The sequence below is a fragment of the Eubalaena glacialis genome, chromosome 17, assembly GCF_028564815.1.
Source record: "Eubalaena glacialis isolate mEubGla1 chromosome 17, mEubGla1.1.hap2.+ XY, whole genome shotgun sequence".
NCBI lineage: Eukaryota > Metazoa > Chordata > Mammalia > Artiodactyla > Balaenidae > Eubalaena > Eubalaena glacialis.
The window spans coordinates 15757130-15773436 of NC_083732.1; the positions used below are offsets into that span (position 1 = coordinate 15757130).

Here is a 16307-nt window from a genome sequence, read left to right on the forward strand (position 1 = left end):
CCAATTGATTCTAATAGAATGTTTGTTGATTTTTGCCAAACTCTTGTCTTGTAGCTAACTTATAATTATAGCTGATGAAAGAATATAGTTCTGACATGAATGTTACTTGAAATTTTCATTTAAGTTAGTAAGACAAAAGTGAAATAATGAAAATACATGATGAAGATATCGAATGTAGAAATTCAATTGTTTGTCAGTTTGTAAGTGACTTTTTTGCTGAAGTGGACAATATTTTTTATGTGTGCATGTAATGTCTATCTAATGTTAAAATATTAGATGTTAATTAGAGATTCGCAGTAACCACGACTACCTAGTATTTCTATTATGTATACACAAGACACAAAGGGCCACTAGAACATAGATAATAGTAAAATGCAGTACAATAATTAGGAAATGATGAGTTTTAGTCTTCCATACCTTTGTGTTTTTAAATATAATTGTAAGTCTAAACAATTTTTAATAACGGCTGTGCTTATCAACTGGCTTATAAAATTCTTGAAATTTAACAATTGGCTCTCATTGCTTGATACCAGTTGACTCCAGCACACCATTGCCCCACACCGTCTCTTAAAATACTTATTTTTTGACGCTATGCGCAATTGTAGGGGAAATTTACATGTATGAACCAATCCGTAATCCCAATGTTCTCATACTGGCACTACAATCAAAATTAAATCATTAGAATAATCACAATGAGAAACCAGAACGATCTTTTAGGTTGCCTGATTCAACAAGGAATTTCCCCCCCAAATCTAGCCTGCACCAATGTGAATTTTTTGAAATATACCTTTTCATTCTTATTGCTATTCAGAAAAATAACAACAAAAGGGTGAAACCAGTTCTCCATTGACTGATAAGTACATCCTATACTCAAATATGCTGCACTGGGCTTCCGTGGTGGTGCAGCGGTTGGGAATCCGCCTGCCATTGCAGGGGACACGGGTTCGGGCCCTGGTCCGGGAGGATCCCACATGCCGCGGAACAACTAAGCCCGTGTGTCACAGCTGCTGAGCCTGAGCCCTGGAGCCTGCGAGTCACTGCAGCGAGAAGCCCGCGCGCCTAGAGTCCGTGCTCTGCAGCGAGAGAGGCCACCCCAGCGAGAAGCCCGCGCACCACAACGAAGAGTAGCCCCCGTTCGCTGCAACTAGAGAAAGCCCGCGTGCAGCAACAAAGACCCAGCGCAGCCAAAAATAAATGATAATAAATAAAATAATATAAAGAAAAAAAATCTTATGAAAAAATATGCTGCACTAAAGAGGCTTTAAATGAAGTGACAAATGTTTTCCAAACAATACATTTTAGATTATTATTTTAGAAAAAAGAACAAAAAGTGTTGGGGTAATAGAGGAGATACTACCTTAAAGAGGGCAGTAGAAATGTATTAATCATTAAAACTCCCCTCATGTTTCAGTCACTTTATGCTTCAATTTTATTTTTTAAGAGCACAGGAATCGCCATGTATTTTCCATAGGAATTTTTAAATTTAAGTTTCTAGCTAAGGAGTGTGAAACTGGACTCACTAATCCATAATTAAATCATTTGTAGTTTTCATATTACTTATTATTCTTCTGTGAAATAGAAGCAATATTAGTCTTCCCAGTTAGGAAAAAAGTTTATTTACTACTTATGACTATTCTTTGTAAGTTACAGACGCCAGATGTTCTCAACATTTACCAGCATCATACCACATAGGAAGAAACACCCCACTTCAATATCAAAAAGCTGGTGTCACGGTTGAAGTGCAGACTCTGTGTGCACTTGGTCTGCTACTACAAGGTGCACGGCCGTGTGATGCTCTTGGAGAGCTAGCGTCTACCAAACACAGGTCTCAGAAAGCGCTACAGACAAGGGAGGTTTAATCATTTAGATAGCTGGTAACCGCCCTCCAAAACCCCATCCTTCAGGCCATTTAAAAATATCCTTCATTCTCTGCCTTTGTTCCCTAGCCTACGGAAACGTGAGGAGCAGCTGATGACCCAGCAGACTCGCGGGAAAGAGTCCATCCTGCCTGGCTGAGCTGCCTGAGTTTTGGACGCTGGCGGGTTCCTTTCACAGGAGCCTGCTTTCCCGACTGTGCAGCCTTTAGTTGCACCTCACGCAATCCAGCTTAACTCTTCAGGACAGTTAGGATTTTATTCAGCCTGATACCTGCGACTGCAATACAAACTAAGTTTGGATGACGCTGTAAAGATGATGGTTGGATTCTATTTACACTGATTGACAGTTGGGTGGGTGGACACACACAGAGGGAGAAGGAAGGGTTCCGATCCGACCTATGTGTTGCTCTTGAACCTTAGCTGGCTGCCAGCTGCTGAGAGAAATCAAGGTGGCCGCACAGAGCTGTTGGTGGATGTGGAGTCCTCTGGCCCCAGAAAAAAATGTGACTTTCTTCAAATGACCCTGTAGGGGAGCATATTCATAACCATTTCCCCACCTTTCTTTCCCCTGCTTTCCATCTGAAGGAAGAGCTCACTGTATGAAGATCTGAGCATAGGTGAAGAAAAAAGGTGCCTTCCTACTGAATGTGGGAAAGATATTTACCGAATACGTACTAAACGCTTACTGTGATGAGTACTTGCTGGGAGCATTTACGTAGCTCCTAATTTCTTCAACAACCGTGCAACCTAGATGTTGTGATTGCTAACTTCTATGTGAGGAAACTGAGTCGCAGAGAGAGAAAATAATTTGTCCAGGTTCAAAAAGTCTATAAGAGACAGAACCAGGATTCATACCGAGCCTCCACCCGATTTGATTCTAAGGTCCCTGTTCTCTCTAAAAAACAATTTATTAAACAAGCAATATTCTTAAAATATTAGATTGGTCGAGAAGTTAAAAGTATACTTGTACTTTCATTTGGGTTTTAACTTCTGCTTCCCTTTTCAAAACACGTTACTTTTCAAATTAATGGAAACAATATTGTAAGAGGGAGACGCGACAGGGTTTTTATTGTCGCTGCTTCTTGGGTGGTCGTGGTATGGCGGCCTTGATTACACCCACAGAGAAAGTACGGCAGAGTCCCAGCGTGACACATCTTAACGTGTTTTATGGTTTGAAGGGAGGAATAACCAAGGTTTTGCAAAACTGTAAAACCCTGTGCAAGATCTTGATAGTAAAATACATACACATATAACTGTTTTCAAGTGTGAAAGTTCTACGTAACACGGGATGTTCACAAAATCGAATCATTCAAAATCCGTAGAAAGGGGCAACAAGAAGCTTAATGATTTCTCCACTGCAACGATACCAGCACCTAGAAATGCAGCAACTTCAAAGCACTGTAACCTTGAACCAGTTATTTCTCCTAAAAATTTTAGGAATATGATTTTATCCATTTGCTGATACCAAATTGAGATTAAACTGAATTGTTGATAACTAGTGAATCTCAAAAGGAACAAAAGGCATAGGAAAGAGATGAAGGCGACTGAGGCATGCCACTGAGTAGAAAGTCCATGAAAGCTGAATGTTACGATGATATAATTTTGATGGAGAAACCAGGAAATACTGATTTTCAGAGCGGGCTGGTGTTAAAACTGCGTGATGGATGCTATGTGTGTATGTTTCAGTTCTTAGAAGACAGAACTACACTTGCAAAGTTTCGGGCTCACATAGCTATACAGACAAAGACATTGTTTTTCTAAAATCTGCCTCTTTTAAATGTTATATAAAAGGCAGATAAAAAAACGATATGAACTCTAAGAGGATGCATTCAAAAACAGGTTACAGGAGATTATTATCTCCTGAAGGAAAGCAGTGTATAAAGACTTCAGGAGCATATACTGGCCCTGGGCACCAAGACGCTGTTCGTACTTGCCTAATACAGATTTTTTTTGGCACTACAAAGTCCAATGTGATTTTTAAAACATTATTTTCTTAAATTTTTTTCTGTAGGCAAAAATATCAAAGAAGAGAGGCAGAAAATGATCTCGGGGAAAAAAAAAAAAAAAAGAAAGAAAGAAAAGAAAACCCCAGGAAGAAAGCTGTCATGTTCTGTGTTTCAACTTCACAAAAGAATTCTATCTAGAGGTTGAGCCTTTCAAATCTACCTCTTGTCACTCAGGATATGAAACTCTAATTTAGTGGCGTGGCCAGTTGAGGCTCACACTTAAATATGCTGACGAGCTGAAACAGGAGGTGGTTCACTTCCTTACTTCTGGTTTCCATCCTCGGCTGGCTCCGTACTTGCAAATTATGACAGTCACTTGCTGTGTAAGCTATGAAAATTCTAAGGCAGGGGAGGAGAATCAGTGGGCACCTAACTGAGTTTTACTAGATGAAAAGTTACATCACCCTGCCTCACCTCGGCCCCCTCCGTCTTTAGGGAATTGCTGAATTTTATACAAAGCCTATTTATAAACCCCTGCAAGTGATACCTGCATTCATCTTGCACCGTGACATCATCTTCTCATCAATAATTTAAACCTAAGAAATGGATTAAAGGGACTCTGAAGGGATTTCTCACACATGGAAAAAGAGAAACCAACTAAACTCTCCAAAATATTCATTCACTCCGCTTACCTTGTTCTTTGATCTGACGAATTTGCTTCACAGTTTCTTTTAAGATTGCACATTTGTCAGGTTTGAAGTTAAAGTTGTCTATATCGTTAAAATTAGCAAAAATCAGCTCTGCAAGTTCTTCAATGTATTTATTTTCCTGTTCACGATTACGTTTCTCAGTGCTCCTCTTGGGGCTATTACGAAAAAGATAAGCATGTTAACCAAGTTCTAATATAAAGAGAGCAAACAAAAGTTACTTATAGAAACATGGAATACTTTGGTGGAAAAAACCCCTTGAATCTGCCCTAAATGTTGCATGTTTCTTTTTGAAATCAAACTTACCTCAGTTGGGGGCTTCCCTGGTGGCGCAGTGGTTGAGAATCTGCCTGCCAATGCAGGGGACACGGGTTCGAGCCCTGGTCTGGGAAGATCCCACATGCTGTGGAGCAACTAGGCCTGTGAGCCACAATTACTGAGCCTGCACATCTGGAGCCTGTGCTCCACAACAAGAGAGTCCACGACAGTGAGAGGCCTGCGCACTGCGATGAACAGTGGCCCCCGCTCGCTGCACCTAGAGGAAGCCCTCGCACAGAAGCTAAGACCCAACACAGCCATAAAAAAACAAAAAAACAAAAAAACAAAAAAACAAAACTTACCCCAGTTGGTAATTACATATTTACGTGTGTGATCATTTGTTCAATGTGCTTCATGTCTCCCACTGGACTTGTAAGCTTCACAATGACAAGGACAGGATGATTTGCTCACCACTGTGCTTAATGCAACGCTTGGTACAAAGAGGTATCAAATTCATTGTTGAATAAATAAAGAAGAGTTTTAGAAACATAAGGGCGCTCACGCTCATAAAAATTTATTTAAGATTAATAAAAGAAGGGAAGTTAACCTAGTTAAAATAGGAATAAATAAACTTCAATGATTTTTGGTAAAGCACAGCAAAATGATGAAAATAAATCTTTATAATTTCATAGACTTCTTTAGGATGTTCATAATCAAACCTAACGGCCTTTTAAGATAACGTTAAAAACCACAGTACAGCTAGAAACAAAAGCGAAACTGGCCCAGGGTCTTTGTTAACTGTCCAAGCTGAATGACACGCAAAACGTAAACAAACGGTCCAAGTTCGACTTGAGTTTGAAAACGTTAATGGAAGGGAGGGAAAAAATAAAAATTGGCAAGATCTCCTCATCTGAATTTGAGGAAATAGCAAACTCAAAAGTTCCCTTTGGTAATTACAGCATACAATTTTTTTCTCAAGTACGGTAGAGTCCACTGGATGACATTCAAACAATACAATAAATAAGAAAAGCAAGTTGTTTAATGCAGCAGCTCTCTGTATTCTTAATATATAATTATTTGTATGCAATGCCAATTTATAAAATCTTGTAATTTGTAGTAGACATTCATATGTTTGCCTCTAAATATTAGCTTTATTCTCATGTACTAATAAACCTAAGACAGAACACAATCTCTCCACTTTATGGTGGTGGCATGAGTTGTCCAAGATCACCTAGTGAGTGACTGGTAGAGCAGCGACCAGAATTGGTTTTGCTAAGTCTCATCTTCACTCCTGGCTTCAACCCTATTAATTCCAGGGAAAGGGAGACAGCGGCTGCCATGCGCAGAAGAGCTAAGTTTTCATGCTGAACCTCTCTACCCCCTACACCTCCCTCCATCACCCCCGCCCCCCAAAGATGCCAACTAAATGCCACATGGGTGAGAAGGAGGCGCTGTGTTCCAAGGCCCGGGGAGGCAGGCGCTGTGCTCACCCGAGAACCAGCAGAGCACTGGTGAGAGGACAGGCTCCATTTACCAGCTGGCCTCCTCAGCCAGGACCGCCGGGCCCTGAAGGCGGTTTGATAGACAGAAGGCTGAAGCTGGCCAGGAAGGACCAGGGAACCTAGAGGCCGCACACAGGAGATGGGGGCTGCGGTGTGGACGGTGGCCATTTAATCGGCTTGTTTTGCTTGGCGACTAGACGGGGAAAATGGAATGGCTTTCTGCTCTTCCTCCTTCCTTTTTTTAAAAAAATTATTGATTTATTTATGGCTGTGTTGGGTCTTCGTTTCTGTGCGAGGGCTTTCTCTAGTTGCGGCAAGCGGGGGCCACTCTTCATCGCGGTGCGCGGGCCTCTCACTATCGCGGCCTCTCTTGTTGCGGAGCACAGGCTCCAGACACGCAGGCTCAGTAATTGTGGCTCACGGGCCTAGTTGCTCCGCGGCATGTGGGATCTTCCCAGACCAGGGCTCGAACCCGTGTCCCCTGCATTGGCAGGCAGACTCTCAACCACTGCGCCACCAGGGAAGCCCCCTCCTTCTTTTCCTAGTCCTCTTCCCTACTGTTCCTCATCTGATCTTTCTACTGGCCACGGAACAGAAGTGGCCGTCTAACTTTTAAAAAGCATTTACAGGATTTAAATCATCAAAAGAATGAAGTCTCTCTTCTACCCCTGTTCCCTATTTGCCTAGTCCTCACCTCCCAAATGGGTAACGACTCTTATGTTTCTTAATTATCCTAAAACAATATATAGAATTCTTATTCTCCTCCTTTTCTATACGAATGGTAGGACTCCATAAAGATTTTCTGAACCTTGCTTTTTCTCCATAACAATATTCTTAAGAGATATTGATATTGTTAAAATCAATCCCTAAAGAGTGTCCTCATCCTTTTTCAGAGCTGTACTGTGTGTGGATGTATCACAGCTGTTTAGGTTTTTCCTAATCTTTTGTGCTTATAATCAACACTGAAATGGGCAACCTCATACATACATCATTTTGCATGTGTCAAAGTATACTGTCGGAAAATTCCTAGAAATGGAACTGCTAGTTCAAAAGAAGACATGCATTTATAATTTTAACAGATACTGCTAAATTACCCTGCATGGAGGTTATAACAACTCATACTTCCACCCATAATATATGATATGCAACTTGTTTTAAAATTATTTGTTTTATTTACTGAAGACCCACAGTCTTTATCACCAACTCAAAAGCAAGAGGATTCAACATTTCATTTCTTGCTCTTAAATATAAAAAAAAGAAAGAAAGACTAAAAGCCAGTATAAATATAACAGCAAACTTTTTTACTATGGGTTGTCTTGTCATTATGACATTCTAAAAGCAAACAGGAGTAAAAATGTGAAAAATTCAAGATTATATAGAATAAACTGGTTTTAAGAGTCAAAGTACACAGGGGACCCAGAAGTATGTAGCTTTTCTCTTCTTGTAAAGAATAATAAAATCTGTAACCGGTTAGCATATCTAAAAGGTAAGCTAAATAATACATAACTGTCCAAAGCCTTGACAGTTAGGGAGAAAAACCAAAGAGCATTTGAATCAGGTGTGAAATCAATGTGATAAAATATCAAAGGCTCACGCATGTGGCTTTCATGGGCAATACTGGTTGTGTTCTCAGTGAGAATCTAACCTGGGTCCAAGCTGGTCAGGACATTCCTTACGCTTTCTTGTCTCTGCCCTGGATGGGTCAGAGGTATTTTCTCCCATCCCACTCATCTTGAACACATATCAGCAACTGAAACAGAAAACAAGGAGAAAACAAGTGAAGAGAGCTGATGATCAATTTACGAACAATAAAAAAAGCTATGGCTTTAATCAGAAATTTGACAACAGTAATTAACACATTGTTTTGATTTATGTGCACGTATAATTCCCAATGAAAAGGCATGTATAATTTTTTTTTGTAACTGTGCTTAAGTTAAGCAAATGTAAAGGTAAACAATTAAAAAACAAACAAGCCTACCTCAATGGGCCCACTCTTTGAACAGGGGTTGTATTTCAACAGCACCCTGAACTATATACAATCTGCTAGTCTTGCGTTTCTGCGGCCAGCCTCCAGTTTCAGGAGCGATCTTGCACCATGTGGGAGCTACAGGTGCCATAAGGGGCTCCTCCCAGTCTCTGTTTGGGGTTGGCCAATGTCAAGTCTGTGCTGCAATCACTCACCCATGAAGAACAGCCCCGGGAAGAGGCAGCGCCTCGCCACCAAGCTGAATGTTTCCAAATCCGACCAGGGCGCTCTGACACCCCTGTCCTGGCGAGCAATGCCTCTTCCTGCCTCCCTGGCATCTCCCTGGGGTCTCCTCCTGCATCAGCTGCTCACTGCTCCCTCCTCAGGGCCCTCTCTCCTGGCAGCTCCCTCCCTGAGCAGTGGCTTCCTCTCACATCCTGCCACCCCTGACCCTCCCTCCCTCAGCTGATTCTAGCTGCTATCTCCCAAGGTCTTAAGATGCACTCAAAAGATCAGGAACATTACTGACCCTAATGGAGGAGGCCATTTTTGATAAAAATGGCCACCCCCCCCAAAAGTATTAAAAAGTATAGTATTGAATATTATCAGAAAGCTCAGAAAGCTTCTCAACAGACAACTAAAATAAGTGACTGTTTTCCTTAAAGTCGTATATACTCAGTTTGGGGTTTAACATTAGCATCAGCATCATCTACTTTTACTTTTCCCAAAATATATATCTAATAATTGTAACTCTGCATGAAGGGACAGCGCTGATGCATTTCAACAAGCGACTGGATGGAAGTGAGGCGTGAAGCCAGGAGCGCCCGGGTTCTGGTCCAAGCGCACTAAAACCATTTGAGCAGACTTTATGTTTTACTTGTATCTACCCACGTCTGGTTCACAAACCACTCCATTTGTAGCTTTAAAACATCATTATTGGGCTTCCCTGGTGGCGCAGTGGTTAAGAATCCCCCTGCCAATGCAGGGGACACGGGTTCGAGCCCTGGTCTGGGAAGATCCCACATGCTGCAGAGCAACTAAGCCCGTGCGCCACAACTACTGAGCCTGCGCTCTAGAGCCCGCGAGCCACAACTACTGAGCCTGCGCTCTAGAGCCCGCGAGCCACAACTACTGAGCCTGCGCTCTAGAGCCCGCGAGCCACAACTACTGAAGCCCACGTGCCTAGAGCCTGTGCTCCGCAACAAGAGAAGCCACCGCAATGAGAAGCCCGCGCACGGCAACAAAGACCCGACGCAGCCAAAACTAAAATAAATAAATATTTTTAAAAAATCATTATTTTCCGCTTGAACTAAGTTATTTAAACGCCAACTTTCCCGTTTTATTTTTATGTGATGGTACCTTAAACACACTTCCTCAAAACCTAAAAATTTCAGCTTTTCAAACATTCTTGCTTGCTCTTCTGTGTCTGCCCCATATGTCCTCTTTTCTGAGCAACTTTCCTAGGCTATGGATGCCCAGGACACATTGCCAACCAACCTTTAAACCACCAAAGGGAAGAAAAAGGACTGGGGGGAGGGTGGTCTGCAGTCATTGGCCAAGTTGGGGACAGGCGGATGCCCTCTGCCAGCCGCAGCCATCAGGCTGGGGATGCCCTGTCTGAATCACTGCTCATCTCCCAGGGAAAAAAAGGACAGACTCTCAGACGGAGAAAAAAAGGAAAAAGTGAATTTAGTGCTGGAGCAGGGAGAGGAGGAGGCTGGGGAAGGTGGTGACAGGCAGTGGACGGCTCCTGCGCGCCTCCCTCCTGCCTGCCACGGGGCCAGAAGTAGATGTAATGTTACCGCAGACACGTGGATTTAAGCCCTGCTCCTCAGTGGATGAACCAAACAAATGACAGGAACCTCATTAGTGAGGTACTCAAAGAGAAGAACTGAGGGGCTCTAACCCAGACTGCTCTAACTGATGTTCTTAACGCCCTGTGGAGGCTCGGCTGGCAGCAAGTGCTAGTATTTCACGCCTGAGCGTGTGTGTGTGTGTGTGTGTGTGTGTGTGTGTGCGCGTGCGTGCGCACGCACTAGGGGAGTCAATTTTTTCCCCACCCAAGTAACCCATAAAAACCAGAGACAGATAGATCTATGGCTTCCAGGGTGCATGTACACATAGAAAAATCATCGAAAATAAAATAAACGGGGGTGAGGGATAGACTGGGAGACTGGGATGGACATATACACACTACTATATATAAAACAGATAACTAATAAGGACCTGCTGTATAGCACAGGGAGCTCTACTCAATCCTCTGTAATGACCTATATGGGAAAAGAATCTAAAAAAGAGTGAATATAGGTATATGTATAACTGATTCACTCTGCTGTATACCTGAAACTAACACAACATTGTAAATCAACTATACTCCAATAAAAATTAATTAAAAAAATAAACTGTATAGATAGATGAGTTTTAATGGATTTTTGTAGATCAAAGTTAAATATTAATTTCCAGTGAAAAGGAAGGAGATGGAGAATACAGAAGGGCAGCATTGAAGGTTTAGACATTTTATTTTGTGAGCAGGTCTAAACTAATAGTTTCTTAAAAGGTCTGCATGTTTTCAACATTCACATGAAATTAACATTCTGGAGCATTTCGCTCTGAATTCTGAAGAGTTCAATGTAAATCACAAAAACTGAAAATGACACAAGTAAACTCCTGGGTCATATCTGATGGGAAATGACAGTCATGGAGAACAAGCCAGCTTCTACCAGATGCTGGGTGGAGTGGGGAATGTGTGTGAAAGGACAAGACTGGAAAAGAAGTTCCAATTTGTCCATTCTCGTTATCTAGAACCAAACAATAGCCCTGCTTTCACTGTGACAGCACATCCTCCCTTACATCCTCTGATATCAACTGGTACGAACTAGACAGTTAGAGGAAAGATTTACAGCCACAAGAATTGATGTTTGATTTTCTTAAATCAGCAATATTCTGGGCGGGTACGTGTGTGAATAATGCCAGTTAAATCCTTAGCATAATGACAGAAAACAAAACAAAATGTTAACCCTCAATACAGCTAAAAAATGCACTCTTCATGCATGAAATTCACCGATGCAACTTACAAGGTAACAAAGCTGTTGCTCACAATACAGCTTCATGCCATTAAAACTAGTTAATCATCCAGAATTTATGTAAATGATAATGTGCATTTTATCTTTTATCAGTACTGGCCATCTTCCAAACAAGGCCCGTAAAGCTGTCAGATTTTTTATATGCTGAACAAATTCAATTAAAGAACAAATAAGGATAATACTGTTGCTGAACTCCAAACATAATAAGTGATCAAACATCAGATCTCTATTGCCAGTTTCAAGAAATATTTTTAAAAAGTTAGGCCTGCTCTGAAATTCCTCACTTTGAGATGAAATGTATAATGAAATGACATACAAAGCTGTTGGAACAATTTTTCTTATCAACACCTACGTGAGGAGGAGCTGCCTGATAAAATCATCCAGCTCTTGATATGAGACCAGAAAGGCTTCTATACTTTCTAAGGCCTTCCAGGCTCTTCCAGAACTCTCTTTACAAGAGACAGATGACACTCTTGTATACTCTGTGGTCTGATTCTTCACAAATTTTGCAAGACTAAGAAATACTCAAGTAATATTAAAAGTGTACATACATCTTCACTTAAGCACTTTTCCATTTCTATTCTATTAAATTATGAAAGGATAATCTTTTAGGGTCCTCCATCGCTCAGAGGTCCACCTCAAAAGTTAGATGCATGCGTTATTTCTGTATCACAAGTAAAAACATCTGTTCATTCTAAACTGGAAACAATTTCTCCCTCAGAGTGTACTGTGTTTCAGGAGGATCCCTTTATGTTACAGAAGCAAAATTTCTTATCAGACTCTGATAAGTCTAAAAAAACACAGTATCTAATTTTAAAATGTATACAATGTGCTTTTAGGATGTAGATGCCCGAGAAAGGTAGAAAATAGGGAGTGGGCCAATCCTTGGACGTCAGTTAGATGATACAGCAGTGAAGACAGGGGAGGGGAAAAACCACTTTCTAAACAGTGTCAACTAAACAAAATTACCCAAAGCAAACAATATTTTGGCAAGACCCCAACTCTTGGCAAGAGTTAAAAAAATCTTCCATGCAGTAAGTATACAGATTATATGCAAGGATGTATCGTTGATTCATCCAAACAAGCAAACAAAGAAAGCATCACACATACAAACACAACATAAGCAGAACTACGAAGATTTACTGAATGCAGGGATGAGAGCACACAGAAAAATCAAACTTTTTCTTCCCACTGGCAAAACAAGTAATGCATTAACACAGTGATAGAAGAGGCTATTCAATATTTCAAAAATAAATTTTAGTTAGTAAAACGATACATTATTTTCCTCAAAGTGTTACTTTTTACTGGATCATAGAAACACTTTTAACTTCATCTTTACATATTATTTTGTTCCTTGCTTTTCATACAATAAAATTTTAGTTTACCCCACACATTACAGTGTGTATTTACAGAGTGAGACTCATAAAACTGCACATTAATTCATACAGTAAGTTGCAAAGTTTTAGGAGATTCCCTTCATACAAATCCAGAATAAAGGGCATCTTACCGGAAACAAATTCTCAGTTATACTTCACTACTTTTGAGCAACTTACTGTACACGTGATTTTTAAAATTAACTTCAATAAGTCAAACACATACTATTATTAGGAGATGATTTTTCCAAAATAAAACACTAACAGTTTCCAGTTGGATACAGGATTTCAGAAAACACCACAGACTACAACTACATCTCTTCTTCTCCAAGTAAAATGGCTTCAACACCTACCTTCTCTCATGCTGTTTCTCACTCCACGGGAACATAATAACTGTGTAGAGACAAATGTTTAAGCTAAAAATTCCTTCCTTTTCAATATGCCCCACTCTCAGATTTACTTTTGTATAATGGCCTTAAAGTGGTATATTAGACAGTAACTAGAAGACATATTCCATGTTCTGACTGAAAGCCAATAATCCTCATGAATTTTTTAGCTAAAAGACACTTCAAGATGCCATTGGGAAGACTGTAATAAACACATTAGGCTGCAAATGGGCGGCAGCCGCTCTTTAACACATGCTGCAATAATCAAATAAATGGCTAAATTCATTTTCGCTGGTTACACAAATATTTTGCTGTAACATTTCCATAATCTCCATCTCTCCTAAAGAAGGAAAAATCCTCTCTGAAAGTCTTATCTTAGCAAAATTCGGTGCAGGATATGTCAGTAGCAGAGAGCTGTTCTAAACTATCATTACCAACGGGGCGGGGTGCGGGGGGGAGAGAACGTCTAGTCTGACATCAGTGGCATAAGATGGTTTCCACTTTCTGAATTCTCACAGGCTAAGTTCCTTAATATAGCCAGTCACTGGGCTGCTTCTACACCCAACGACGTCAGCCCGTGCTAATACAGCCAGGAATAGCAAGACTAGGTTTTAACACGGCCTCAGATGAGGAAACACCAGGGGAAGAACTGCATTCCTTGCATAATGTAAGCACTTCTGGCCCCTTCAAGTAGGGTGTACTTAGTCCCTATTTAATATTTGGGAAACCAGTTTTCACCAAATGCTTGGCATTCTGGAAAGAAGTCATCAAACTAAGAACCACAACGTAGTACTTGTGTTAGTTAGAGTTTCATAACTTGTCCAGATTAAACTCAATTCTCTTTCTTAATTCTGAAACCCATTTTAAACTTCTTCGAGATTTCAAAGAAACCTTCCTAATTTAGGAGAAAAACTTACAGAAATGGCCAGGGCAAGACAGTCTATACCTACGTAAAAAGTATTTTTGATTATTCCCGTTGTAAAAAGTTTTTAAATAAATAAATGAGAATCTTCTCCCACAGTATAATATGCTGTTTGCCTTTTTTTTTTTTTTTTGCTAACACTTACTGAGTACTTATTAAGCGTTAAGCACTTTTCTTGTTTAAAAACCTACATTTTAATGTTTTTTTTATATATGTGCATGTACACATACGCACCCTCTCTCCCTCTCACACACACCCACCCACACACACACACACGCACACCCTCACCCCTTACAGATTATCTAACCTCTCTGACCTGTTTCCATAAGTAATTTGCTCAAATTGCTCAGATAATAAATGACAGGTCAGGAGTCACGCTCGAGTGTAATCATAACAGCTGTCATTTACTGAGTGCTTACCATCTTGGCAGGTATTCTCTAGGTGCTTTACACATAGGTAGACCTTTAGTTCCCATAACAATCTATGATTATCACCATTTTACAGATGAGAAAGCTGAGGTACAGAAGAGCTACAGTAACTTGACTGAGGCCACATCGTTAGGAAGTTTTAGAGCCCATAAGTGAATCCAAATAGCTCCTCAATTCTTAACCACTGCAACGTGAGCATTGAGGCTCCTGTTCTTTAATTACTTTCACTGAAGTGAGAAATGTAAACTTATGTAAATTATAGAAAGCAGTATATTTTAACTTAATTTGATAAACACTGAATATGTAATTTGAAAGTACTTTTTGCCAAAAATATAGTAGTATCATTGTAAAATGCAAAATACTATAAAAAATGTCTAGAATCATTCATCTATCCGTTCAATAAATAATTAATGCATCAGGCACTGTTGTAGACATGGATAGAGCCAGGAACAAAACAGACAAAGCCCCTGTCCTGCTGAAGCTCATGTTCTATTGCAGAAAGGAAATCCTGCCTCAGCTCATAAGCAATTATTCCCTGAGGAAAAATGAAGCATTACCGTTATTACTGAATTTATTACGAAGTTACTGAAGTAATAAAACCAGCTAGGAATTTTCTCTGGCACACCAAGAATGCTGAGTTTCATTCAAAATAGTAAAAGCCTTCTTTTCCTACAGAATCAGAAGTCGTAATTGGTTAATTTTAAAAGGCAGTTATCAAGAGCAATTACAGAAAATGATACCTACTAGTTAAGTCATTTCGTTTTAACTTTAAACATAATATATTTGAGTATCAGTCTCCATTGGGGTTTCATATTGTCTTTCTCACATAAATCAGACCTATCATTAAGGCACTGTCTACTATTTCCAATTTTTGTTTATTTAAAATAGAGCTAGGGGCTTCCCTGGTGGCGCAGTGGTTAAGAATCCGCCTGCCAATGCAGGGGACACGGGTTCGAGCCCTGGTCCGGGAAGATCCCACATGCCGCGGAGCAACTAAGCCTGCGAGCCACAACTACTGAAGCCCGCGTGCCTAGAGCCTGTGCTCTGCAACAAGAGAAGCCACCGCAATGAGAAGCCCGCGCACCGCAATGAAGAGTAGTCCCCGTTCGCTGCAACTAGAGAAAGCCCGCGGGCAGCAACGAAGACCCAACACAGCCAAAGATAAAAAATAAATAAATTAAAAAATAATAATAATAAAATAAAATAGAGCTAGAACTCATAGACACTTAGAGTTCTTATAAGTGCTCATGAGGAATAGATTTTCATTATTTTTTCCCAGTCTTTTATAGATGTGTTGCGTATACCTATTTGGAAGCAATTTTGGCCCATCTGACTGAGTTTTTCAAAGCATTCATCTTAGTTTTTATAGAAACATGTGTACCTTTTCACACTCACAATCAGTTACATAATATTTAATAAAATTATGTGATTACAATAACAAGCACAACGAGCCTAAACCAGTCTGGACAAGAAGCGGGCTCTGGGTAGGCATGCAGCGTCCCCGTTGCGCAGAAGTGTGGGGTGCTCTGCACCGCCCGCCAGCCTGGGGCACTTGGAGCCTAGCATTCTTGTGATTTACAGAGGGGAATGCAGATCACGTGGCCGTTCCAGCCTTTCAGCCCCAATGAAAGTTGATTATGAAAATGAGAATTTATGCAAAGCTAACCTGAAGGCACAGATCATGAAATCCTTCAATAAGTTTAACTGAATATGTATTACATGCCATGCATGGTTCTAGGAATTGGGGAATACAGCAATGAACGAAACAGACCAAGTCTTCTGTCCATAAGAGAAACAGTGAAACAAATAAAATTTACCATATCAGGTAGTGATCAGAGCTATTAAAAAAAAAAAATATA

The 16307-nt window shown here is 40.4% G+C and overlaps 1 protein-coding gene across 3 annotated transcripts in view; it reads right to left on the reverse strand.

Annotated features, from left to right (window-relative positions):
- The window catches only part of NCOA2 (nuclear receptor coactivator 2), a 266794-nt gene that overhangs the window by 88364 nt on the left and 162123 nt on the right, over positions 1–16307 (reverse strand). For all 3 annotated transcript variants that reach the window (XM_061172244.1, XM_061172245.1, XM_061172246.1), the window contains exons 3-4: positions 7936–8040; positions 4516–4688 (exon numbers count right to left, since the gene is read on the reverse strand). In XM_061172244.1, coding sequence (XP_061028227.1) covers positions 4516–4688; positions 7936–8021 — 259 coding nt within the window. In that variant the 5' untranslated portion in view covers positions 8022–8040. The remainder of the gene's footprint in view (positions 1–4515; positions 4689–7935; positions 8041–16307) is intronic.